Source organism: Hemitrygon akajei, chromosome 27, assembly GCF_048418815.1.
Source record: "Hemitrygon akajei chromosome 27, sHemAka1.3, whole genome shotgun sequence".
In the NCBI taxonomy this organism is placed as follows: domain Eukaryota; kingdom Metazoa; phylum Chordata; class Chondrichthyes; order Myliobatiformes; family Dasyatidae; genus Hemitrygon; species Hemitrygon akajei.
This window is the reverse complement of record NC_133150.1, coordinates 42,179,279-42,204,617: the sequence shown is the minus strand read 5'-3', so window position 1 is coordinate 42,204,617 and position 25,339 is coordinate 42,179,279. Positions and strand designations below refer to the sequence as shown.

At 42.7% G+C, this 25,339-nt stretch overlaps 2 protein-coding genes across 6 annotated transcripts in view; both read right to left on the bottom strand.

Moving 5' to 3' along the window:
• The window catches only part of LOC140717298 (polymeric immunoglobulin receptor-like), a 120,187-nt gene that overhangs the window by 55,001 nt on the left and 39,847 nt on the right, over positions 1–25,339 (bottom strand). The gene's annotated exons all lie outside the window — the stretch shown is intronic.
• Positions 195–24,800, bottom strand: LOC140717046 (polymeric immunoglobulin receptor-like). 2 transcript variants are annotated; one of them, XM_073030233.1, is made up of 6 exons: positions 24,735–24,800; positions 17,650–17,964; positions 13,441–13,752; positions 12,157–12,196; positions 7,370–7,477; positions 195–551 (listed from the first exon to the last, which is right to left on the bottom strand). In XM_073030233.1, the coding sequence occupies exons 1-6, from the start codon at positions 24,772–24,774 to the stop codon at positions 425–427; spliced, it is 942 nt and encodes a 313-aa protein (XP_072886334.1). In that variant the 5' UTR covers positions 24,775–24,800; the 3' UTR covers positions 195–424. The 2 variants fall into 2 exon arrangements, with proteins under 2 accessions (XP_072886334.1, XP_072886333.1); XM_073030232.1 differs by having other exon boundaries at positions 198–551; positions 13,441–13,755.

The window sequence follows — 25,339 nt, the reverse complement described above, 5'->3', positions numbered from 1 at the left end:
TGTGCTGGGTTTTTAAGCAGTATTTCATACATTAAAAAGCAAAATATTGCATAATTTTGAGAGCAATTTATGAGTTTAATCAAAACATACACAGAATGCTGGAGGAATTCAGCAGGTCAGGCAGCATCTAGGGAGAGGAATAAAGAGTCGACATGTCTGGCTGACACCCTGCATTGGTCTCAACCTGAAATGTTGAATCTTTATTCCTCTCCGTAGATGCTGCCTGACTTGCTGAGTTCCTCCAGTATTTTGTGTGTGTTACTCTGCATTTGCAGCATCTGAAGAATCTCTTGTGGTCAAGTCAAAATACTATTGGATGCTTGGGTGAATTTTGGAATCTTTAGTAGGGTCTGCAACTGTTGTACGGATTCATTCGTGGATTTACAGCAGGCAGTAGATGCTGGAAGCTGGAGCAATAAGCTGTTTACTGGAGGCACACAGTGGGTTGAGCTGCATTTGTGGTGTGGAAAGATGCCGTCGACATTTCAGGTTGAGACGTTGCACAAGGACCGATCCGTCTGTGTTGTGGGTTCTGCTTCGTAACAGCCTGTCTAGAAAAATAGAAAATCCAATGTTAGGAATTGAGAGGCGAGAGGAAGCAGCAAAGATGATGATATTTCTCTCCAGAAAACACCAGTGATAGTTTTTAATGTGGGTGCTGGAATAGTGCAGTAGGGACTCTACAGTGGTGGGTGTTGGTGCTGTGAGTGTTAAATAGGGTTATATCTTTCTGTATTTGTCTGGGGGAAACTGTCAATGTCCATGACTGTAGACTAATGGTATAGTGGGTATTGACTGAGCTGGAAGTAGGGCACAGGGGTGGAGGATTGTGATTGGTTGCTTCAGTAATTGAAAGTGAGGTGCCACCAGCAATGAAAGATTTCCTTTATTTGACACACGTACATCAAAACATTAAAAACATATTGTGAAATATGTGATTTGCAGCAATGAACAAGACAGTCCAAGGACAGTGCTGTGGGCATCCCACGAATGTCGTCATGATCCTGGAGCCAAAGTAGCATCCACGCTCCTCACTAAAACTGACACGTGAGAGAAAACAGTTATGTCTTGTAACTCTGAAACATAAAAACATTTGAAAGGAAACTCAGAAGTTTTTGCTTTAAAGGAGGCATTCAGTCATGACCTGGTGGTGTGATGATGTACGCCATTCATGTACTTTTATATATAACCTGAATATCAATTACTTAATGAAACAAGAAATGCATAATCAAACATATATTTACAATATTACTCAAAAATTACTGAAATATTAAATACACAACACTCCTCCCTGCTTAGCTACAAACTCCAACTTGATATAGAGTGAACCTCAGCATACACATATATATATATACTGTATATTTACTTACTGCCGCTGGCATTTAGGGCTCTCCGGGTCATTGAGGCTTGCAAGCCTCCTAACTCTGACTATGATATAAACATCCACAGCTTGTCCCATTCAGGTCTAAGGATTTAATTGCTGCTGAGGATTTCTTACCCTTGTGGGATAACAACTTTCCTGACAAAGGAGGTCACTCTGCTTGGCAGGAGAAGCTTGCGGCTGTGAAACAATCTCAGGTTCTTGCACCACATCCATGGTGGTTGTAGGAGTTGACTCTGGGACTGCAGGAAGTGGTTCTGAACAGCTCCAACTACCTTTCTTCTGGATGCATTGGTGTTCCGAACAGTGAATGGCTATCTGCTCGAGCTACTGATCTATTCCAGCCCACTAGACAAAGCTTTGAGCTAACACTTTCACTCTGACAACTCCTAGGTGATTGGCACGTAACTCCTCCAACACTTTAGCTTTCAGCATAGATGGTACAACAACTCTCAATCCCCTGTCAAGGGCAAGTTCAACCAGGTACTTGTGAAAGTGGGGGTTCTGTGATTTCTGCTGCACATTTCAGCCATTTTTGGGTGGCCTGATGAAGGGACTCAGCCTGAAACATCAACTGTTCACTGTTTTCTATAGATGCTGTCTGGCCTGCTGAGTTTCTCTGGCATTTTGTGTGTATTACTTTGATTTCCAGCACCTGCAGATTTTATCTTGTTTACTTTCAGTACCATGTTCATGGTGACGTGAAAATCACCATAGACCTTGAGACACCCATTCTTCTTTCTACTGGGGCCACTGGTGTTTCCTATGGATCCAACCAACCTTGGAAAGAATTCCATCAGCCTACATGTGATGGAGCTCACTGGCTACTTTATCACTGATAGTATAAGAAAGAGGATGTGCTTTGGTAATGGATCTCAAGAGAGTGAGTTTGTTCAATGCCTAAGAGATAGCTTTTTAGAGCAGTTTGTCATTGATCCCACTAGGGGATCAGCTATACTGGATTGGGTGTTATGTAATGGACTAGAGGCGATTAGGGAGCTTAAGGTAAAAGAACCCTTAGGAACCAATGATCACAATATGATTGAGTTCAACTTGAAATTTGATGGGGAGAAAGTAAAGTCTGATGTAGTGGTATTTCACTGGAGTAAGGGAAATTACAGTGGTATGAGAGTGGAGTTGGCCAAAGTAAATTGGAAGGAGCTGCTGGGAGAGATGTCAACAGAGCAGCAATGGTGTGCATTTCTGGGAAAACAGAGGAAGGTGCAGGACATATATATTCCAAAAATGAAGAAACACTTAAATGGTAAAATAGTATAGCCATGGCTGACAAAGGAAGTCAAAGCTATTGTAAAAGCAAAAGGAAGGTCATACAACAAAGCAAAAATTAGTGGGAAGACAGAGGATTGGGAAATTTTTAAAAACCTACAGAGAGCAACTAAAAATTCATTAGAAGGGGAAAGATGAAAGCAAGCTAGCAAATAATATCAAAGAGGCTGGTAAAAGATTTCTCATGTTAAAAATAAAAGAGAAATAAGAGTGGATATAGGGCCACTAGAAAATCAGGCAGGAGAAATAGTAACAGGGGATAAGGAGATGGCTGATGAACTAATAAGTATTTTGCATCAGTCTTCTCTGTAAAAGACACTAGCAGTGTGCCTGATGTTGTCGTGTGTGAAGGAAGAGAAATGGGTGCAGTTAATATTACAAGGGAGAAGGTGCTCAAAAAGCTGAAAGACATAAAGCTATATAAGTCATAGAAAACATTGAAACAGAGAAAACCTACAGCACAATACAGGTGCTTTGGCCTACAATGCTGTGCCAAACATGTACTTACTTTAGAAATTACCTTTGGTTAACTATAGCCCTCTATTTTTCTAAGCTCCATGTACCTATCCAGGAATCTCTTAAAAGACCCTATTGTAAGTCATCCAGACCAGATGAACTCTACCCTAGGGTTCTGAAAGAGATAGCGTTAGAGATTGTGGTAGCAATTTCAAAAATCATTGGACTCTGGCATGGTGCCAGAGGACAGGAAAATTGCAACCATTACTCCAGTCTTCAAGAAATGAGGAAGGCATCTGAAAGGAAATTATAGACCAGTTAGCCTGACCTCAGTGGTTGGGAAGATGTTAGAGTCAATTGTTAATGATGGAGTACTTGGTGACACAGGACAAGATAATACAAAGTCAGCATGGCATTGAGAAATTATGAAAGGTTGATGATCTTCTTATACTATTACAAATTGCCAGGTATGATGTTGTGGCCATCACTGAATCTTGGCTGAAGGATGGCTGTAGTTGGGAGCTGAATGTCTATGGTTATACGTTATATCAGAGGGATAGGAAGGTAGGCAGAGGGGGTTTTGTGGCTCTACTGGTTAAGAATGGCATCAAGTAAGTATGAAGATGTGACATAGTATTGGAAGATGTTGAATCCTTATGGGTTAAGTTAAGAAACTACAAGGGTTAAAGAACATTGATGGCAGTCATATACAGGCCTCCCAACAGTAACTGGGAGGTGGACCACAGATGACAACAGGAAATAGAAAAGGTGAGTCAGAAGGGCAATGTTCTGGTAGTCATGGGAGATTTTAACATGCAAGTCGATTGGGAAAGTCAGGTTGGTAATGGATCTCAGGAGAGTGAGAGAATTATGAAAGCAAGCTGGAAACTATTATCAGGGAAGATACTAAAAGTATATAAAGGGTAAAAAGAGGGACGAGGGTAGATATAGGACCAATACAAAATGAAGCTGGAGATATTGTAATGAGAGATGTAGAGCTGGCAGAGGAACTGAATGCATATTTTGCGTCAGTCTTCAGAGTGGAAGATACCGGACATTCAAGAGTGTCAGGGAAGTGAAGTTTGTGCAGTGAAAAATATGATTGAGAAGGTGCTCAGCAAGCTTAATGGTCTGAAGGTTGATAAATCTCCTGGAGCTGATGGAATGCACCCTTAGGTTCTGAAGGAAGTAGCTGGAGAGATTGCAGAGGCATTAACGGTGATCTTTCAAGAATCAATAGACTCTGGCATTGTACCGGATAATTGGAAAATTGCTAATATTACTCTGCTATTTAAGAAGGGTAGGAGGCAGCAGAAAGGAAATTATAGACCTGTTAGCCTGACATCAATGGTTAGGAAGTTGCTGGAATCAATTGTTAGGGATGAGATTACAGAGTACCTGGAGCACATGACAAGAAGTGCCAAAGCCAGCATGGTTTCCTGAAAGGAAAATCCTGCCTGACAAACCAACTGGAATTCTTTGAGGAATTACAAACAGTGTAGACAAAGGAGATGCTGTAGATGTGGTGTACTTGGATTTTCAGAAGGCCTTTGGCAAGATGCTGCACATAAGGCTGCTTAGCAAGATAAGAGCCCATGGAATTACAGGGAAGTTACTAGCACGAGTGGAGAGTCGGCAGAAAAGAGAGAGAGGGAATAAAGGGATGCTATTCTGGCTGGCTGCCAGGTGCCAGTGGAGTTTCACAGGGGTCATTGTTTGGATCAGTGCTTTTTACGTTGTATGTCAATGATTTGGACTATGGGATTAATAGATTTGTGATTAAATTTGCCGATGATACTAAGGTAGGTGGAGGAGTGGGTAGTGTTGAGGAAACAGAGAGACTTAGATAGTTTAGTGGAATGGGCAAAGAAGTGGCAAAAGAAATACAATGTTGGAAAGTGTATGGTCATGCACTTCGGTGGAAGAAATAAACAGGCAGACTATTATTTAGATGGGGAGAGAATTCAAAATGCAGAGATGCAAAGGGACTTGGGAGTTCTTGTGCAGGATACCCTAAAGGTTAACCTCCACGTTGTGTCAGTTGTGAAGAAGACAAATGCAATGTTGGCATTCATTTCTAGATTTATAGAATATAAGAGCAGAGATGTGATGTTGAGGCTCTATAAGGCACTCGTGAGACCACACTTGGAGTATTGTGTGCCGTTTTGGGCTCCTTATTTTAAAAAGAATATACTGACATTGGAGAGGGTTTAGAGAAGATTCACAAGAATGATTCCAGGAATGAAATGTTTACTGTATGAGGAATGTCTGACTGCTGTTGGGCTGTATTCCCTGGAGTTCAGGAGAATGAGGGCGGATCTCAGAGAGGCATTCCAGATGTTGAAAGGCCTGAACAGATTAGATATGGCAAAGTTATTTCCCATGGTAGGGGATTCTAGGAGAAGAGAGCACGACTTCAAGATTGAAGGACGTGCATGTAGAACAGAGATGTGGAGAAATTACTTTAGTCAGAGGATGGTAAATCTGTGGAATTTGTTGCCACGAGTGGCTGTGGAGGCCAAGTCATTGAGTGTATTTAAGGCAGAGATAGATAGGTTCTTGATTAGCCAGGGTATCGTAGAGTATAGGGTGAAGGCAGGGGAGTGGGGATGACTGGAAGGATTGGATCAGCTCAGATTGAATGGCAGAGCAGACTCAATGAGCTGAATGACCTACTTCTACCCCTATATCTTATGGTCTTATAGTTTCCTTCAGGGAAATCCTGCCTAACAAACCTGTTGGAATTCTTTGATGAGATTACAAGTAGGATAGATAAACGGGATGCAGTGGATGTCGTACATTTGGACTTCCAGAAGGCCTTCGACAGGGTGCCACACATGAAGCTACTTACCAAGTTAAGAACCTGTGGTATTACCAGAAAGTTACAAACATGGTTAGAATACTGGCTGATCGGTAGGAGACAGCAAGTGGGAATAAAAGGATCCTTTTCTGGTTGGCTGTCAGTGACTAGTGGTGTTCTGCAATGGTTGGTGTTGCGAGCGCTTCTTTTTATGTTGTATATAAATGATTTAGATGATGGAATAGATGGCTTTGTTGCCAAGTTTGCAGATGATACGAAGATTGGTGGAGGGGTAGGTAGTGTTGAAGAAACAGGTTGGATGCAGAAGGACTTAGACAGATTTGGAGAATGGGCAAGAAAGTACAAATGAAATACAATGTTGAGAAATGCATAGTAGTTGAAATAAATGTGAGGACTATTTTCTAAGTGGAGAGAAAATCCAAAACTCTGGCAAGCAAAGGGACTTGGGAGTCTTTGTGCAGAACACCCTAAAGGTTAACTTGCAGGTCGAATTGGTGGTGAGGAAGGCAAATGCCATGTTAATATTCATTTCAAGAAGTCTGGAATACAAGAGCGGGGATGTGATGCTGAAGCTTTATAAGGCACCGGTGAGGCCTCACCTTGAGTATTGTGAACAGTTTTGGGCTCCTCATCTTAGAAAAGATGTGCTGGCATTGGAGAAGGTCCAGAGGAGATTCACAAGGATGATTCCAGGAATGGACGGGTTATCATATAAGAAACGCTTGATTGCTCTGGGACTGTACTCACTGGAATTCAGAGGGATGAGGGGGGAATCTCACTGAAATCTTTTGAATGTTGAGAAGCCCAGACAGAGGAGGTGTGGAAAGGATGTTTCCCATGGTGGGAGATTCTAGAACAAGAATGCACAGCATCAGGATAGAGGTACATCCTTTCAAAACAGAGATGCGGAAAGATTTCTTTAGCCAAAGAGAGGTGAATTTGTGTTATTTGTTGTCACATGCAGCTGTGCAGGCCAGATTGTTGGGTGTATTTAAGGCAGTGATTGATAGGGTCTTGATTGGACATGGAATCAAAGGTTATGGGGAGAAGGCCGGGAACTAAAGTTGAGGAGGGGAAAGAAAAGGATCATCCATGATTGAGTGGCTGAGTAGGCTTGATGGGTCAGATGGCCTAATTCTGCTGCTATGTCTTATGGTCTTATCTATAATAAGTGAAATGTCATTGCTAGAGAATGTTACCTTAAATTCTGTATTATATTCTAATGTGTGTCCTCTGAACGATACTTTCAGCCACATTTTGGCCATTTATCCATGTGCCTCTCTGTTATTTCACTCAACTCATTGCTTTGCAGTTACAGACACTTATGAGACATTTTGAATGAATTAACCTGGACTAAACTTGGGCTTCCACTTTTATTTGTGAATCACATAACATGGAAGTGAAGAGATTGGAAAAAAATATACCTTTGAAAAGCTGTCATGTAATGTATCGAAACAGTGCAAAGAAACAGAGCTCCAAGGAGTATCCAACGGGTCAGAGTCCAAACTTTATGAATTATCAACTCATAGTTCCTAACGGATCAAGGAGATATCATTAGTCATAGACAAAGTAATCAATACATGACACCGAGAAATACATTTTATCTAAGTACACATTATCAGTGACACTGAGAAATACATATTATTAAATGCAATTCATCAAAATGCATTTTATCAGCAAGTGACATTGAGAAATGCATTTTATTGAAACAGTCATAAGGACCAGACCTCTGAAGAGTATCCATTGGATCACAGTCGATATATGGTGAATTTTCAGCACATGGTCTCTGATGGACAAAGGAAACTTAATTAACAACGCACAGAGAAATCTGTAACAGACACTATGAAATGCCATTACACATGAAATCATCATTCAACGTGATGTAGCGTTGTGGCATGGAATATCGAGCAGTCTAATAGTTGAGTGCTGATTCTCCAACTTATGCCCACACCTTGGAACTGTTGCACCGCCAGTGAAAGTGAGTGAAATTAATGTTGTATGCTCCAAAGCACTCTGTAAAGAAGGAAAGAAAGAAATCTGCAAACTACGTCCATTCTATTGGATTCAAGTTACAGATGTTCATCAGTATTTCAGTTTGATTTTCATTCATTCATCTGCAGTTCCTATATAATCCATGTGGTCTAGAGGGACAAGGGCAGTAGATGCATGACACCAGAGCTACTCCTGAATCCCTTGAAGGACAGACAGTGTTGTTCAGTCGTTATCGCCAGATCAGAGTGGTGAAATGCCCAACATATCATTATTGTGGGAGATTGCTCGCTGCGTGAGCTGCAGCCATTGAAGTTTTCCAGGCTTGAGAGGGTAATCACCAGTTGGAGCCAGACAGATGTCAGCACATTCACCAGTGAGTCTCCCAAACTCCTCATTCAAAATGGGAAATTAGGAGCTGTGTGCAGATGTTGGCCTTGTCCTTGATGCTTACATCCAATAAGTAAATACGGTAACACTTGAGACTTAATGCTGATAAAATGATTTACAGAGCAAAAAGTTTCAATGTTTATTACAGTAACAGAAGTCCATTTATGTTAACTGTTTGTGTGGCCTTCATCCTAATGATCATCAACTATGGATTTAACTCAGGGTCCTGTATATATTACCCTTTTCTATTTTGTTCCCATGTTACACTTTAACACATCACAGTAACTGCAGCTTTTCCCTTATCATCAGTCTGTTTTCCCTTAAATCTCACTACACATTGCATCTACTTGTATACCAAATGCCCCATCCTCTGCTCTTTCATTCCAGTTCCAATTCCCACTGGCAAGCTAGATTAAATCCTTCCCAAGAGTTGTGGCAAACATTCCCGCCAGGATATTAGTCCCCCTTGAGTTCAGGTGAAACCAATCCTTTTTGTTCAGGTCATTCTGTTCCTCAGAGGAATCCCACTGATCCAACAAATCTGAAAATCTGCCTCCTGCACCTCTTCCTCAGCCACTCATTCATCTGCCACATCTTTCTATTCTTACCCTCACAGGGGTGCGGCACAGGCAGCAATCCAGATTTACTACCCTGGAGGTCCTGCTTTTCACCTATCTACCTAACTACCTATATTATCTCTTCAGGACCTCCTCCCTTTTCCTCACTATGTCTTTGGTACCAATATGTACCACAACTTCTGGCTGCTCATCCTCCGCACTTAGAATATTGTGGGCTCAATCCGAGATGTCCCTGACCCTGGCAACTGGAAGGCACAATCCATCTGGGTGTCCTTTTCATGTCTGCGGAATCTCCTGTGTGCTCCTCTGACTATGGAATTCCCTATCACTACTACACTCCTCTCCTTTACATTTGACCTACCAAGGTGCAACACTTCACAGTTGGCCGGGTTAAACTCCATCTGCCAGTTGCCCACTCATATCTGCAACTGAAAGCATTCATCGACTTTCGGCTTCTTCCTGCTGCAGATGATAATCAGCTCTTTGGTTTTCTGTAGCCCTGGCACCACTCAACCAGATTTTCAGTTACCCTTCAGTAAGCCAATTCATCATCACTTTTGACCATCAAACCTGCAGACAAAGGTGGTGCCGTAGTAGTCTGGCGGACGGACCTCTACCTCACTGAGGCCAAACGGCAGCTCTCCGACACCTCCTCGTACTTACCCCTGCCACAGGACGCCACCAAAATACATCAATCCACTGTCTCCCGCATCATCTCCACCCTCATCAACTCTGGACACCTTCCTCCCTCAGTCAAAAAACTCATAATTCCCACAGCCCGCACAGCTCGGTTTTACCTCCTCCCCAAGACCCACAAGCCTGACTGTCCCAGCAGACCCATAGTTTCAGCCTGCTCCTGCCCCACCGAACTTGTGTCTGCCTACCTGGACTCCATTTTATCCCCCATAGTTCAGACTCTCCCCACCTACATCCAGGATATATCCCATTCCCTTCACCTCTTCAATAACTTCCAATTCCCCGGCCCCGACCACTTCATTTTTACCATGGATGTTCAATCCTTATACACCTCCATCCCACATCAAGAAGGCCTCAAAGCCCTCCGCTACTTTTTGGATAACAGACCCCACCAGTTCCCCAGCACCACCACACTTCTCCGGTTGGCGGAGCTTGTTCTAACTCTCAATAATCTCTCCTTTGGTTCTTCCCACTTTCTCCAGATCAAGGGTGTAGCCACGGGCACTCGCATGGGCCCCAGCTATGCCTGCCTCTTTGTGGGTTATGTGGAACAGTCTATGCTCCAAATCTATACTGGCACCACTCCCCAACTTTTCATCCTCTACATCGACGACTACATTGGTGCTGCTTCCTGCACCCATGCTGAGCTCGTGAATTTCATCAACTTTGCTTCTAACTTTCACCCAGCCCTTAAATTCACTTGGTCCATCTCGGACACTTCTCTCCCCTTTCTTGATCTCTCGGTCTCCATCTCCGGAGACAGACTATCCACTGACATCTTCTACAAACCCACTGACTCCCATAACAATCTGGACTATACCTCTTCCCACCCTGCCCAATGCAAAAATGCCATTCCCTATTCCCAGTTTCTCCGTCTCCGCCGCATCTGCTCCCAGGATAAGGCTTTCTGTTCCAGGACTTCTCAAATGTCCTCTTTCTTTCAGGATCATGGTTTCCCTTCTGGTGTCATCAAAGATGTCCTCACCCGCATCTCCTCCACCTCCCACACTTCAGCCCTTAACCCATCCTCCCGTCACCACAACAGGGACAGGGTTCCCCTTGGCCTCACCTACCACCCCACCAGCCTCTGGATCGAACACATTATCCTCCGCAACTTCCGCCACCTTCAACAGGACCCCACCACCCAGCACGTCATTCCCTCCCTACCCCTCTCAGCTTTTCGCAGGGATAGTTCCCTCTGTGACTACCTGGTCCACACGTCCCTCCCCACAGAACTCCCACCTGGCACTTATCCCTGTAAGCGCAAATGCTACACCTGTCCCCACACCTCCCCCCTTACCACCATTCCGGGCCCCAGACAGTCCTTCCAGGTGAGGCAACACTTCACCTGCGAGTCTGCTGGAGTCGTCTATTGCATCCAGTGTGGCCTCCTCTACATCAGCGAGACCCGACGCAGATTGGGGGATCGCTTTGTCGAGCACCTTCGCTCTGTCTGTCACAATAGACAGGACCTCCCGGTTGCCACCCACTTCAACTCTGCCTCTCATTCCCATCTAGATATGTCCATACATGGCCTCCTCTACTGCCATGATGAGGCCAAACTCAGGTTGGAGGAGCAACACCTCATCTACCGTCTGGGTAGCCTCCAGCCTGGTGGTATGAACACTGAATTCTCCAATTTCCGGTAATTCCCTCCCCCTCCCCCTTCCCCTATCCCAGGTCCCTCTCTACCTCTCTCCCCTTTCAACTTTCTGCTCCTTTATCTCTACAGTTCTTTTATGCTTATCCCCTCCCCCCTTTATCCTTCCTCTGATTGGTTCGCCACCTGGCACCTCTAGCCCTTCCCCCTCCCCTATCTCTATTACTGGGCTTCATCCCTCTCATCCCCCCCCCCCACCCCCCATTCCTGATGAAGGGTCTCGGCCCGAAACGTTGGCTACTCTTTTCTCACGGATGCTGCCTGACCTGCTGAGTTCTTCCAGCGTCGTGTACGTATTCTTTCATCATCACTTTTGATCCGGCCAACAACCAGCTGTGAATTCTGTAAGCTTATAAATGGTAGAGGAGCTGTACTTAGCCTCACTCTCATAAGTATAAAGTGATACAAGCAGGGGATAAGCATCCTCAGACAAGGGGAAATCTACAGGAGCCAAATAACCTTCCACCAACTCGCAGGTCTTTGATGTGGGGAGCAACTGGAGAACATCAGATGAAGACAAGGAAGACTCCACACAGAAAGCACTGGAGATCAGGAGTAGATCCAGGTTGGTGGAGCTGTCAGTCCACAACTGTACGAGCTGCTCCATTGTGCTGCTCCCAACACCTGAAGTCCTTTGGCATAATTGTGATGGTGAGCTAAGACAGGAATCTTAGTCTGCATGGGCCATTTGAGTTGAAGGGCAGGTTTCCATATCATATTAATCTCTGATACTATGATATCCCCAAATGACATACTATTTTCATCCAACCTTTATGTTGATCAAATTAAATGAAATATATGATGTCGATTCAAGACACTTGCATTACAGCAGGATTATCAAACTGTGATCTTAATCAGACAATAGTTATTAATTTGAAGATGACAGTTGAAATCTCACCTTTTGCTGTCTTTAGAATCTTCTGGTGTTTTTATCGTTGCTGGGGAGAGATGTTAAAATAGACACATTAAACCAATTTATAAACAATTGCAGCACAAAATAACTTTAATTTTTGTCAACCTATGGGTTGGGCATTGTGGTGGAGCAGTAGAACATTCGGATCTATTTACGGCATGTGCCGTGCATGGAAACAGACAGTGAATTGCATCGTTTGCATTAACAAGCAGCACACCACAGGATAGGCTGAGAGCCAACCCACAAGGGTTGCCACACATTCTTGCTCTAATACATCACGCCCACAATGTTCAGCAGAACAACACAGGACATAACAAGCAAACAAGCAGCACGTAAAGCAAGTCAGAAACACACATCAACAGTAATATTATTTTGTGCCGGAGCAGTATGAAACTCTGAATCACTTAGAATTCCTGCTTCTTAGCTCCTTAAGTCAACTTATCTAGATCAGGAAGCAGACAGTGATACAACACGGAGACAGATACCTCGGCACGCAGTCTGGTCCTATTTAATTCTCTCTCACAATATGTGACACGTGACAATAATAAACCAATACCGATATTAAACCAATATCAATCTCAAGAGTCATAGATGCAAAGATCAATAAGAAGACAAAAAAGATTCTGCAGGTGCTGGAATTATTTAGTAATGCACGCAAAATGGTTGAGGATCTTGGCAGATCTCTCTATGGAGGGAAGTAAACAGTTGATGTTTCACGCTAATACCCTTCACCCGTCCCAATGAATCATCTTGGCTGGAAACGTTGACATTTATTCCTGTCCATAGCTGCTGCCTGACTTGCTGAGTTCCTTCAGCATTTTGTGTGTGAAGATGAGGAAGAAGATAGAGTTCAACCTAAAAGTGGTGAGCAGTCGGGACAAAAAATAGGGAAAACTGTGAAATATGAGGAGAAGGAAGATGCGTAGAAATAGAATGGAGGAAGATATAAAACTGTGAGACAATAGGAACACAATTATGCCTTTTGGCCTATCAAGTCTGCTCCACCACACTATCACGATTATTACCCTTCCCAACCCCATACTCCTGCTTTCTCCCCATAACCTTTGACAACCAAGAACCTCCACTTTAAATATATCCAATGATTTGGCCTCCATAGTCTTCTGAAACAAAGTATTCCAACTGGCTAAAGAAATTCCTCCTCATCGCTATTCCAAAGGGACGTCCCTCTATGGAGTAGAAAGCCTGTAAAGACTGAAGATTTGCATGTTTGTATACACTAAACCACAGAAATTTTAGGTTGATTCGTACCTTCAAAAATCTCCAGGATTTTAATCTGCACAATCTCAAATTTAACCATGTCTGTTGCTCCACACCAGTACTCTCCTTTATGTCCCTCGTTGGTCTGCTTTATGGTGACAGCAAAATCAGTGGAATTGTTTACGATGATTGTTAGGTTTCTGCTGCTGTATTTAGAGCTATCTATCACACTGCACTTATTCACAGAGGTTACTTTACACAGGAATTTTTCATATGATTTAAATTGCTGCTCATAGTGGCAGTGTAGGCTGGTGGCATATTGCATCACACCCTTCACCGTGGTATTGTCTGCTGTCCATGAACCTGCTGGTAAATGAGAAAAGGAAGAAATGAGAGGTCTAAAATATTGGGAATCGTGCTGACAGAACCTTCAGTGCTGCATTTAGCTGGGGCTGTGTGAAAGGACTACTGACCATGAATGGGAGGGACCCCAGGCCTTGCCAAGTCTGAGAGATAATTCAAGAAGTTACGAAGGCTAAACGAAAGCATGAAATTGCTGTAGCAGACAGGCTAAAGGAGAATCTCAAGGGAATCTACAGGAATGCTAAGAGCAAAAGAATTGCAAGGGACAAAATTGGTCCTCTGGAAGACCAGAATGTGTGGAGCCAAAACAGATGGGGGAGATTTTAAATGCATTCTTTGCATCTGTATTTTCTTGCGAGACAGATACAGAGTTTATAGATGCGAGGCAAAGTGGTATCAACTTCATAGACCCTGTACAGATTACAGAGGAGGAGGTGTTTGCTACTCTTTGGCAAATCAGTGTGGATAGTTCTCCACAGCCTGACAGAGTGTTCCCTCGGAGCCTGTGGGAGGGAAGTGCAGAAATTGCCAGGGCCCCAGCAGAGATATTCAAAACATCTTTAGTGCCAGGATAGTTACCATAGGATTGAGGGATAGCCGATGTTGTTCCACTATTTAAAAAAGGCTTTAAACAGAAACCGGGAAATTATAGGCCGGTGAGCCTGATGTCAGTTGTGGCAAAGTTATTGGGAGGTATTCTCAGAGACCAGATATATAAGTATTTGTAGAGACATGGACTGGTTAATGATAGTCAGCATGGCTTAGTGCGTGGTAGATCTTGTCTAACCAATCTTACAGAATTTTTTTGAGGAAGATAGCAGGTATTTGGGTGAAGGCAAGTCAGTAGATGTTATCTACATGGACTTTAGTAAGGCATTTTTTGAGGTCCTGCATGGGTAGCTGGTGAAGAAGGTCCAGTTGCTCGGCATGCTGGGATTGACCTAGAATGGTAGGGCACTGAGGAGTGTGGTAGACAAAGTGATCTGGGAATACAAGTTCATAATTCATTGAAAGTTGTGTCACAGTTAGATAGGATCGTAAAGAAAGCTTTTGACACTTTGCCCTTCAGGAATCAAAGTACTGAGTCCCCAACATGGGATGTTGTGTTGAAGATGTATAAGATATTGGTGAGGCCTGAATTTGGAGTATTGTGTACAGTTTTGGTCATCTACCTACCGGAAAGTTATAAATAAGGTTGAAATAGTGCTGAGAAAATTTACAAGGATCTTGCTGGGTCTGGAGGACCTGAGTTATAAGGGAAGATTGAATAGGTTAGCATTGTATTTTTTAAGAATGTAGAAGATTAAGAGGAGATTTGATAGGGGTATACAAAATTAGGAGGGGTAAATGCAAGTAAGCTTGTTCCACTGAGGTTGGGTGGGACTACAACCAGGGGTTAAGAGTGAAAGGTGAGAACTTTAAGGGGAACAGGAGGGGAATCTTCTTCACTCAGAGGGTCGTGAGAGTTTGGAATGAGCTGCCAGCACAAGCAGTCTATGTGATTTCAATATTTAAGAGAAGTTTGAATAGGTACATGGATAGTAGGGATATGGAGGACTATGGTCCCAGTGCAGGTTGCTGGAAGTGGGCAGATTAAATGGTTTTGGCATCATCTAGATGGATCAAAGGACCTGTTTCTGTGCTGTACTTCTCTATGACTCTATGATGTACAGTACTGTGCAAAAGTCTTGGGCACATGTAAAAAAATTCTGTAAAGCAAAGATATTTTAAAAATAATGAAATCAAAGTATTATGAATATCAAAAAAATTATGAAAAGCTAAATCACATCAATATTTGGTGTGATCACACTTTGCCTTTAAAGCTGCATCAGTTCCCTAGAGGCACAGTCGTGCAGCTTTATAAGGAAATTGACTGGTGGGTTCTTCCAAGGATCTTGGAGAACTTGCCACAGTTCTTCTGAAAGACTTTGACTGTCTCAGTTGCTTCAGTCTCTCCAGGTTATACCAGATGGCCTCGATCATGTTGAGATCAGTGCTCTTTGGAGGCCATATCATCAGTTGCAGAACTCCTTGTTCTTATTTTTTGCTGAAGATAGTTCTTTATGACCTTGGCCGTGTGTTCGGGGTCATTGGCATTCTGCAGAATGAAGTTGGGACTGATCAGACACCTCCCTGATGGATGAGAAGTTGCTTGTGCTTCTCAACATTGAACATTCCAGTAATTCTGACCAGACCATCAAATCTATTTGCAGAAATGCCGCTGCAATCCTGCAGGGGACCCCTGCCATGCTTCACTGTTGGCTGCAGACACTCATCCATGTCACACTCTCTAGCCCTTCTACAGACAAACTGCCTCCTGTCTGAGTCAAAAGTTTCAAATTCTGACTCACCGGTCCAGAGCGCTTACTGCCATTGTTCAACACCCTAGTCTTTATGTCTGTAGATGAGCCTCTTGGCTTTGTTTCCACTTTGGAGGAATGCTTTTTGGCAGCAACTCTTCTATGAAGACCACTCCCGACAGTATTACTTTGGACTATAGAGGGTTGTACTTGGGTTCCATTTGTTTCTGTAAGTTCAGAGCTGATAGCATTTCTGATCATCTGCTTGGGAGAAACCTTACTGATGCAAGATATCGCACTGTGTCTTGTTGCTATTGACTACTCTTGCCATGGTTTAAGAATTGATGATTTGGAGGTTAAACTGTCAGACCTGCCACACCCTCTCCTTTTAGTTTGTTTGTCCTTTGCCCAGTTTGATTCCTTCTACACCCGTTACTGTTTCAGTTAAATCAGTTTAGTTCATTCAACTCATTATGTCATTGGTCATTAGCACTTGTTTGTCATCATTGTTTAATCATGCACTAGATGATATACTGTACTTACATGGTAATCAAGTTTTATTTGAAAAGTGGTCTGTTACTTAATATGTTACTTTCTTTAACAAAATCCAAAAATTTCTCTGTAACATTTAATTTTTTTGGGAGAATGAACGTTGGGAAATCTAATCTTGCTGTTTACTACTGACACACTATGGAGAAATGTTAAACATCGAAAACAAACTTTATATAAAAAAATCTAGGAAGCCTAAGACTTTTGCACTGTATTGTATTGCCAGGAAAAAGGGCCTTTGGCCACTGTGTTCACTCAGTGGGTGGGAGACTGATAGTTTCCCCATGAAATGCTCTCTTGGAAGAAGGTAAGAGAATGGGGCTCAGAGGGAAAATAAATCAACCAGGATGGAATGGCAGAGAAGTTTTGATAAGTTAAATGTTCTAATTTTGCTTCTGTGTCTTTTTGTCTTATGGAAGCCCGGAGTCGGACGGTGTTTCGGCTCTCTCTTCCCTTGTTTACATGCTGTACAGAACCCTGTGCCAAATCCATCAGGACAGATGACAGCATGGAGAGGGGTGTCATTGCCAGGTATTTTGGACACATTTGAAAATCTCCCTGCAACAGGATAATGTTGCAATCATCTGCTCAGATCCCCAGTCAGTTCTCAGATTGATCAGCATCTGTAAATGGTCTGAGTTGGCATCCTGGGTCAGAATGAACCACAGGAAGAGCGAGATCATGCTCTTCGGTAACGGGCCCAACCTTTCAATGACCCCCTTCGCTGTCAGACTGGACTACCTGAACTGCTGAGTTCCTGCAGTATTTTGTGTTAATTCCAACCAATTTACTAATTTCTGTATCAGAAACCATTCTCTTCCCTCTCATTGATGCAGGGTCTGAATCTGACTTGCACCTTTCACATCTACAGCTGCAAAGTGACCTCCTCAGTCCTTTTAGTGTTTCATGTCTTGTTTCAGTGTCTAGAATCTGTTGTCTCTTCTGTCTTCTCTGATAACACTTTGGGAAGTGAAGGTTACATCATAATCAATGTGTTCATTATGGAACTACAGTCCAGCTGCAACCCTGCCTTAAAACTAAGCCTTACCTGTGGTAACTTTGAGCAATACAATGTCTGAATGATGAACAGTGCGCTGATCATCTAAATATCCACATGAGTATATCCCTGAATCGCTCTTCACAAGTTCTGTCATAGTTACAAACACAGATCCATTCTGTCTTTTGATTGATGTTCTTCCATTGTCTTTATGGGTGACAGTTCCCACTATGATAGTGCAGCCTTTTGAGGAGTATTCGTTACACCAGGCTGTGTTTCCCCTTTCTTGTGCATGTGGACATTCCATTGTGACTGTTTCTCCCACTCCTGCTCGTATCACCATTGTGGAAACTTGCGCCAATGAATCTGTCAGTAAAATTTAAAGTCAAGATATTAATATTTATTTATTGATTTTGTTTTATTTACAGATATAGCACAGTAACAGGCCCTACTGGCCCAATGAGCCTGCGCAGCCCAATTGCACCCATATAACCAATTAACCCTCTAACCTGTACGCCTTTCGAATGTGGGACAAAACCAGAGCACGTGGAGGAACCACACAGTCACAAGGCGAATGAACAAACTGTTTGCAGACAGTATCGGGAATTGAACCTGGATCACTAGTGCTGTAATAGTGATACGTAGAATATAAAATACTACAGCACAGTAGAGACAGCGGCGGAATTGACCCTGGATTACTAGCATTGTAGTAGCATTACATAGAACATAGAACACTACATCAGCTTACAGATACTTTGGCCCATGATGTTGAGCCAATATTTTAATCTACACTCAGATCAATCTAACCCCACACAGCCCTCCATTTTTTCCCTATCATCTCTGTGTCTATCTAAGGGTCTCTTAAATGTCTCTTATGTACCTGCTCTACCATCAACCCTGGCAGGGCATTCCATGCATCACCCAATTTAAGTTTAAAAATAATCTACCCCCATCGTCCTCCCTATTCCTTCCACCAATAACCTTAAATTATGCCCCTTTAATTAGCAAATTCACATTGGAAAATGTCTCCAACTGTCCACTTGATCAACACCTCTTATCATCTTGTACACCTCTATCATGTCACCTCTCATCTTCCTTCAGTCCAAAGTCAAGAGCCCCGACTCACTCGACCCAACTTTTTACAACACGTCTAATCCTGGCAGGAGCCTGGTAAATCTCCAATAACCATAACACCTCCATGCTGATAACTTATAGAATCTGAGCAAAATATTTCCATAAACACGTTTCATGTAACTTAATCTCTGCTCACTTCTCCAAATCAACGGCTAATTATTATTACAACATAAAATGAAGCCATTTCAGCCCTTTGGGTCTATGCAGTTTCATTTCCCACCAGTCCTTACAAAGAGCTGCTATAGACTAGATGGACCAAATAGCCTCCCACCATACCGACCCAATTCTATAATCTCATTTTCTGACGTGATGGCCCTCAGTTCTTAACGGACTAGACAGTCATTACTGTGTTGCCTATTGTGGAAGATTGCAATGCACAAATTGGCTGTTGGGTTTTCTGCATACCTTCACACTTCAAAAGTACTTCGTTGTTTGTGAAGTGTGCTGTGGAATTTTCACAGACCTGTAGATCAAGTACCATAGAAACAGGTCCTTCAGCTCACTGAGTCTGTGCAGACCATGAAATACTCACTTCCATGAATCCCTTTCTCTTCCCCTCACGCTCCCATCAACACCCCCTAGATACCATGGACAATTATCCTACCACGCTGTACATCTTTGGGATATGGGACGGTGGGGTAATTCGAACACCCGGAGGAAACTCACACAGGGAGACATACCACGCCAAAGAACTGGAGGACAGATTGGGCCAAAAGCAAACCCTCTGTGCTGCACGTACTCCATAGAATATCTTTGTGAATCCACCCCTCCACTATCTTTGTCTCAGCTCACTATATCTCGTACTAAAAAGTAAAATTGATTGTAACCTTTCCTGATCCCTGTTGCTTATTCTCAGCAGTAGTGTTTCATCCCATGTCTGGTTATCATTGACAATTTTTAAGGTTATATATAATCAGATGCTATAGCTCAATATATGTGAAAAGAAATTCTTATTTGAAATCACATAGATTAGTAGCAGAGCAACAAACAGCATTGTTCCAGTGATGGTCCTCTGTTTCCAGTGACTGCGTCTACAATATACATTTCTTCCTCTTTTTTTAAAAGATCTGTCATGGCTTGCATCATTTCCTCTTAAATTAACAAATGTCTTTGCAATGTCAAACAAAAAATGGGACATTAACAAATGTCCTTTTTCTCATGTTACTGTGTATATTGTTAATAGTTTCCATTTTGGGGAAACTGGAGGATGAGTCTTAACTGAATATAACTACACACAGAGAGTAGAAGAGCTGCTAAAAAAGCAGCATTACTTTCATCCTCCACAAAATGCTGTAAGAACTCATCAGACCCGGCAGCATCCCTGGAAAAGAGTAAAACGTTGATGTTTCAGGCTGAGACTCTTCATCCAGACTCAAGATTAAGGGTCTCTGATGGTTTACTCTTTTCTCTGGATGCTGCCTGGCCTGTTGAGCCCTCCAACAATTTCTGTGAGCTGCTTGGATTTCGAGCATCTGCATGTTTTCTCTTGTTTGTGGTTATCTTCATCCTTACTGTTTCAGTGGCAGGATGGACAATATTCAGCATCTGAGTCACTGCCATCAGGAAGAAGGTACAGTGGCCTTAGGTCCCACACCAGCAGGTTCAGGAACAGTAATTAACGCTCAACCATCAGGCTCCTGAACAAGTGTGGATAACTTCACTCACCAAAACACTAAACAATTCCACAACCTACTGACTCACTTTCAAGGACTTTACTATCCGTGTTTTCAATATCATTTATTTATCAAGGACCTTACAAACTATGTTCTATCTATCTATCTATTTTATATCTACATATTTATTTTTTATTTGCAGTTTGATTGTCTTTGAGTGTAGATTTTCATTGATTCTATTGAGTATCTTTGTATTTACTGCAAATGGCTGCAAGAACATGAATCTCAGGATGGGAAACATTGAAATATTCATACTTTGATCATAAATTTACCTTGAAGTTTGATATATTGCAAAGATGGAACTGAAGCAGGACATATGACTCACAGTATGTCGTCTATATCAGTAACCCTGATATCTTGTTGACAGTGGCACAGATGAATTTTGTGGGGAATGTGTGCTTGACCCACTGCTCTATTCTCTCTAGGCTTATGTATGTGCGGCTAGACACAGCTCAAATGTCATCCGTAAATTTGCAGACTACACTCCTGTTGATCTGACTTGACAGAGGTGTGCAAGATGATAGGAGACATAGATCGAGTATCCACAAGGGTTCTCCACTCCCCCGAGCTATCCTATCATTTGCTGAAATATATTAAATTTTATTAGTTTATGAAAACCGTCTGAGTTCCCTCTGATACTACCTCCCCCACTTTCACTTTGCGTGTTATGCTTTATGTCGTCCTTCACCGCCAATTTCTATCCTTTGTGCATTCCTTTTGCAATCTGTTCCAAAGATGAGGAATCCTATCCCAGTTTGCAGTCCAATTATCATTCTTCCATCAATATCTCTAGAACAGATTTCTGACCGTCGAACCATAAGACATAGCACAGAATTAGGCCATTCAGCCCATTGAGTAGGCTCCACCATTCAACATGTTTAGTTATTATCTTTTCCAACCTATTTTCCTGCTTTCATCCCTAACCTTTGACACCCTTACTAATCAAGAACCTTTCAACTTGCACTTTAAATATACCCAATGACTTGGCCCCGAGAACCATTTGTTCTAAGGCTATTAAAAGGCCTCCCACTACAATCAAAAGGACTCTGGATTTCACAGTTCCACCATCCTCTAGCTAAAGAAATTCTTCCTCATATCCATTCCAAATGGACATCCGTCTATTTTGAGGCTGTGCCCTCTGGTCCTAGACACCCTCATTATAAAATAAACAATTCTTCTTATCTTCAGTAAAGAGGCACACAGACATCAAATGCTCTTCATATATTAGAAATATAGAAACATAGAAAACCTACAGCACAATACGGGCCATTTGGCCCGCAAAACTGTGCCAAACATGTCCTTATCTTAGAAATTACCTAGGGTTACCCACAGCCCTCCATTTTTCTATGTACCTGTCCAGGAGTATGTTAAAAGACCCTATCGTATCCACCTCCACCACCGTTGCTGGCAGCCTATTCCACGCATATTAACTCTTTGATTCCTGGGATAATTCTCATCAACCCTCTCCAATGGACAACCTTAGATAAGGTGCTCAATTCTAAGTCTTTATTGAAGTTTGTGGGAGCTTGTTGTGTGCAACGCACTCAAAATGCTGGTGGAACACAGCAGGCCAGGCAGCATCTATAAGGAGAAGCTCTGTCGACGTTTCGGACCGAGACCCTTCGTCAGGACTAACGGAAAGGAAAGAGAGTAAGAGATTTGAAAGTAGGAGGGGGAGGGGAAATGCGAATGTTAGGAGAAGACCGGAGTGGGTGGGGTGAAGCTGAGAGCCGGAAAGGTGATTGGCAAAAGGGATACAGAGCTGGAGAAGGGAAAGGATCATGGGACGGGAGGCCTAGGGAGAAAGAAAGGGGGAGGGGAGCACCAGAGGGATGGATAACAGGCAGAGTGATGGGCAGAAAGAGAGGAAAAGAAAGTGAGGGGGGAAAGAAACTAAATATATCAGGGATGGGGTAAGAAAGGGAGATGGGGCATTAACAGAAGTTAGAGAAGTCAATGTTCATGCCATCAGGTTGGAGGCTACCCAGCCGGTATATAAGGTGTTGTTCCTCCAACCTGAGTTTGGATTCATCTTGACAGTAGAGGAGGCCATGGATAGACATATCAGAATGGGAATGGGATGTGGAATTAAAATGTGTGGCCCGACACAGACTGGGAAACCGTTTCGATGAACACCTACGCTCTGTCCGCCAGAGAAAGCAGGATCTCCCAGTGGCCACACATTTTAATGTCTTCTCTGATAACACTTTTGGAAGTGAAGGTTACATCATGATCAATGTGTTCATTATGGAACTACAGTCCAGCTGGTACCCTGCCTTAAACCTAAGCCTTACCTGTAACCTTGAGCAATACAATGTCTGAATAATGAACAGTGCGCCGATCACCCAAATAACCACATAAGTATTTCCCTGAATCGCTCTCCACAAGTTCTCTTATAGTTACAAACACAGATCCATTCTGTCTTTTGATTGATGTTCTTCCGTTGTCTTTATGGGTGGCAGTGTCCACTATGAAATTGCAGCCTTTTGAGGAGTATTCTTTACACCAGACTATGTTTACCCATCCCGGTGCATGTGGACATTCCATTGTGACTGTTTCTCCCACTCCTGCTCGTATCACCATCTTGGAAACTTGCGCCAATGAATCTGTCAGTAAAATTTAAAGTCAAGATATTAATATTTATTTATTGATTTTGTTTTATTTACAGATATAGCACAGTAACAGGCCCTACTGGCCCAATGAGCCTGCGCAGCCCAATTGCACCCATATAACCAATTAACCCTCTAACTTGTACGCCTTTCGAATGTGGGACAAAACCAGAGCACGTGGAGGAACCACACAGTCACAAGGCGATTGAACAAACTGCTTGCAGACAGTATCAGGAATTGAACCTGGATCGCTAGTGCTGTAATAGTGAAACGTAGAATATAAAATACTACAGCACAGTAGATACAGCGGCAGAATTGACCCTGGATTACTAGCATTGTAGTAGCATTACATAGAACATAGAACACTACATCAGCTTACAGATACTTTGGCCCATGATGTTGAGCCAATATTTTAATCTACACTCAGATCAATCTAACCCTACACAGCCCTCCATTTTTTCCCTATCATCTCTGTGTCTATCTAAGGGTCTCTTAAATGTCTCTTATGTACCTGCTCTACCATCAACCCTGGCAGGGCATTCCATGCATCACCCAATTTAAGTTTAGAAATAATCAACCCCTGATGTTCCCCCTCTTCACTCCACTAATAACCTTAAATTATGCCCCTTGAATTAACCAATTCAGCACTGGGAAAAATCTCCAACGGCCCACTTGATCAACGCCTCTTATCATCTTGTACACCTCTATCATGTCACCTCTCATCTTCCTTCAGTCCAAAGCGAAGAGCCCCGACTCACTCGACCCAACTTTGTACAACATGTCTAATCCTGGCAGGAGCCTGGTAAATCTCCAATAACCATAACACCTCCATGCTGATAATTTATAGAATCTGAGCAAAATATTTCCATAAACATGTTTCATGTAACTTAATCTCTGCTCACTTCTCCAGATCAACGGCTAATTATTATTACAACATAAAATGAAGCCATTTCAGCCCTTTGGGTCTATGCAGTTTCATTTCCCACCAGTCCTTACAAAGAGCTGCTATAGACTAGATGGACCAAATAGCCTCCCACCATACCAAACCCATTCTATAATCTCATTTTCTGACGTGATGGCCCTCAGTTCTTAATGGACTAGACAGTCATTACTGTGTTGCCTATTGTGGAAGTTTGCAATGCACAAATTGGCTGTTGTGTTTTCTGCATACCTTCGCACTTCAAAAGTACTTCGTTGTTTGTGAAGTGTGCTGTGGAATTTTCACAGACCTGTAGATCAAGTACCATAGAAACAGGTCCTTCAGCTCACTGAGTCTGTGCAGACCATGAAATACTCACTTCCATGAATCCCTTTCTCTTCCCCTCACGCTCCCATCAACACCCCCTAGATACCATGGATAATTATCCTACCACGCTGTACATCATTGGGATGTGGGACGGTGGGGTAATTCGAACACCCGGAGGAAACTCACACAGGGAGACATACCACGCCAAAGAACTGGAGGACAGATTAGGCCAAAAGCAAACCCTCTGTGCTGCACGTACTCCATAGAATATCTTTGTGAATCCACCCCTCCACTACCTTTGTCTCAGCTCACTATACCTCGTACTGAAAAGTAAAATTGATTGTCACCTTTCCTGATCCCTGTTGCTTATTCTCAGCAGTAGTGTTTCATCCCATGTCTAGTTATCAATGACAATTTTTAAGGTTATATATAACTAGATGCTATAGGTCAATATATGTGAAAAGGAATTCTTACTTGAAATCACATAGATCAATAGCAGAGCAGCAAACAGCATTGTTCCAGTGACGGTCCTCTGTTTCCAATGACTGCGTCTACAATATACATTTCTTCCTCTTTTTTTAAAAGATCTGTCATGGCTTGCATCATTTCCTCTTAAATTAACAAATGTCTTTGCAATGTCATACAAAAAATGGGACATTAACAAATGTCCGTTTTCTCATGTTACTGTGTATATTGTTAACAGTTTCCAGTTTGGGGAAACTGGAAGATGACTCTTAACTGAATATAACTACACACAGAGAGTAGAAGAGCTGCTAAAAAAGCAGCATTACTTTCAGGTTGGAGGCTACCTGTGCAGAAGTTCGCTGATGACACGGCCATAGTGGGGTGTGTCAGGAATGGACAGGAGGAGGAGTATAGGAAACTGATACAGGACTTTGTGATATGGTGCAACTCAAACTACCTGCGTCTCAATATCACCAAGACCAAGGAGATGGTGGTGGACTTTAGGAGATCTAGGCCTCATATGGAGCCAGTGATCATTAATGGAGAATGTGTGGAGCAGGTTAAGACATACAAGTATATGGGAGTACAGTTAGACGAGAAGCTAGACTGGACTG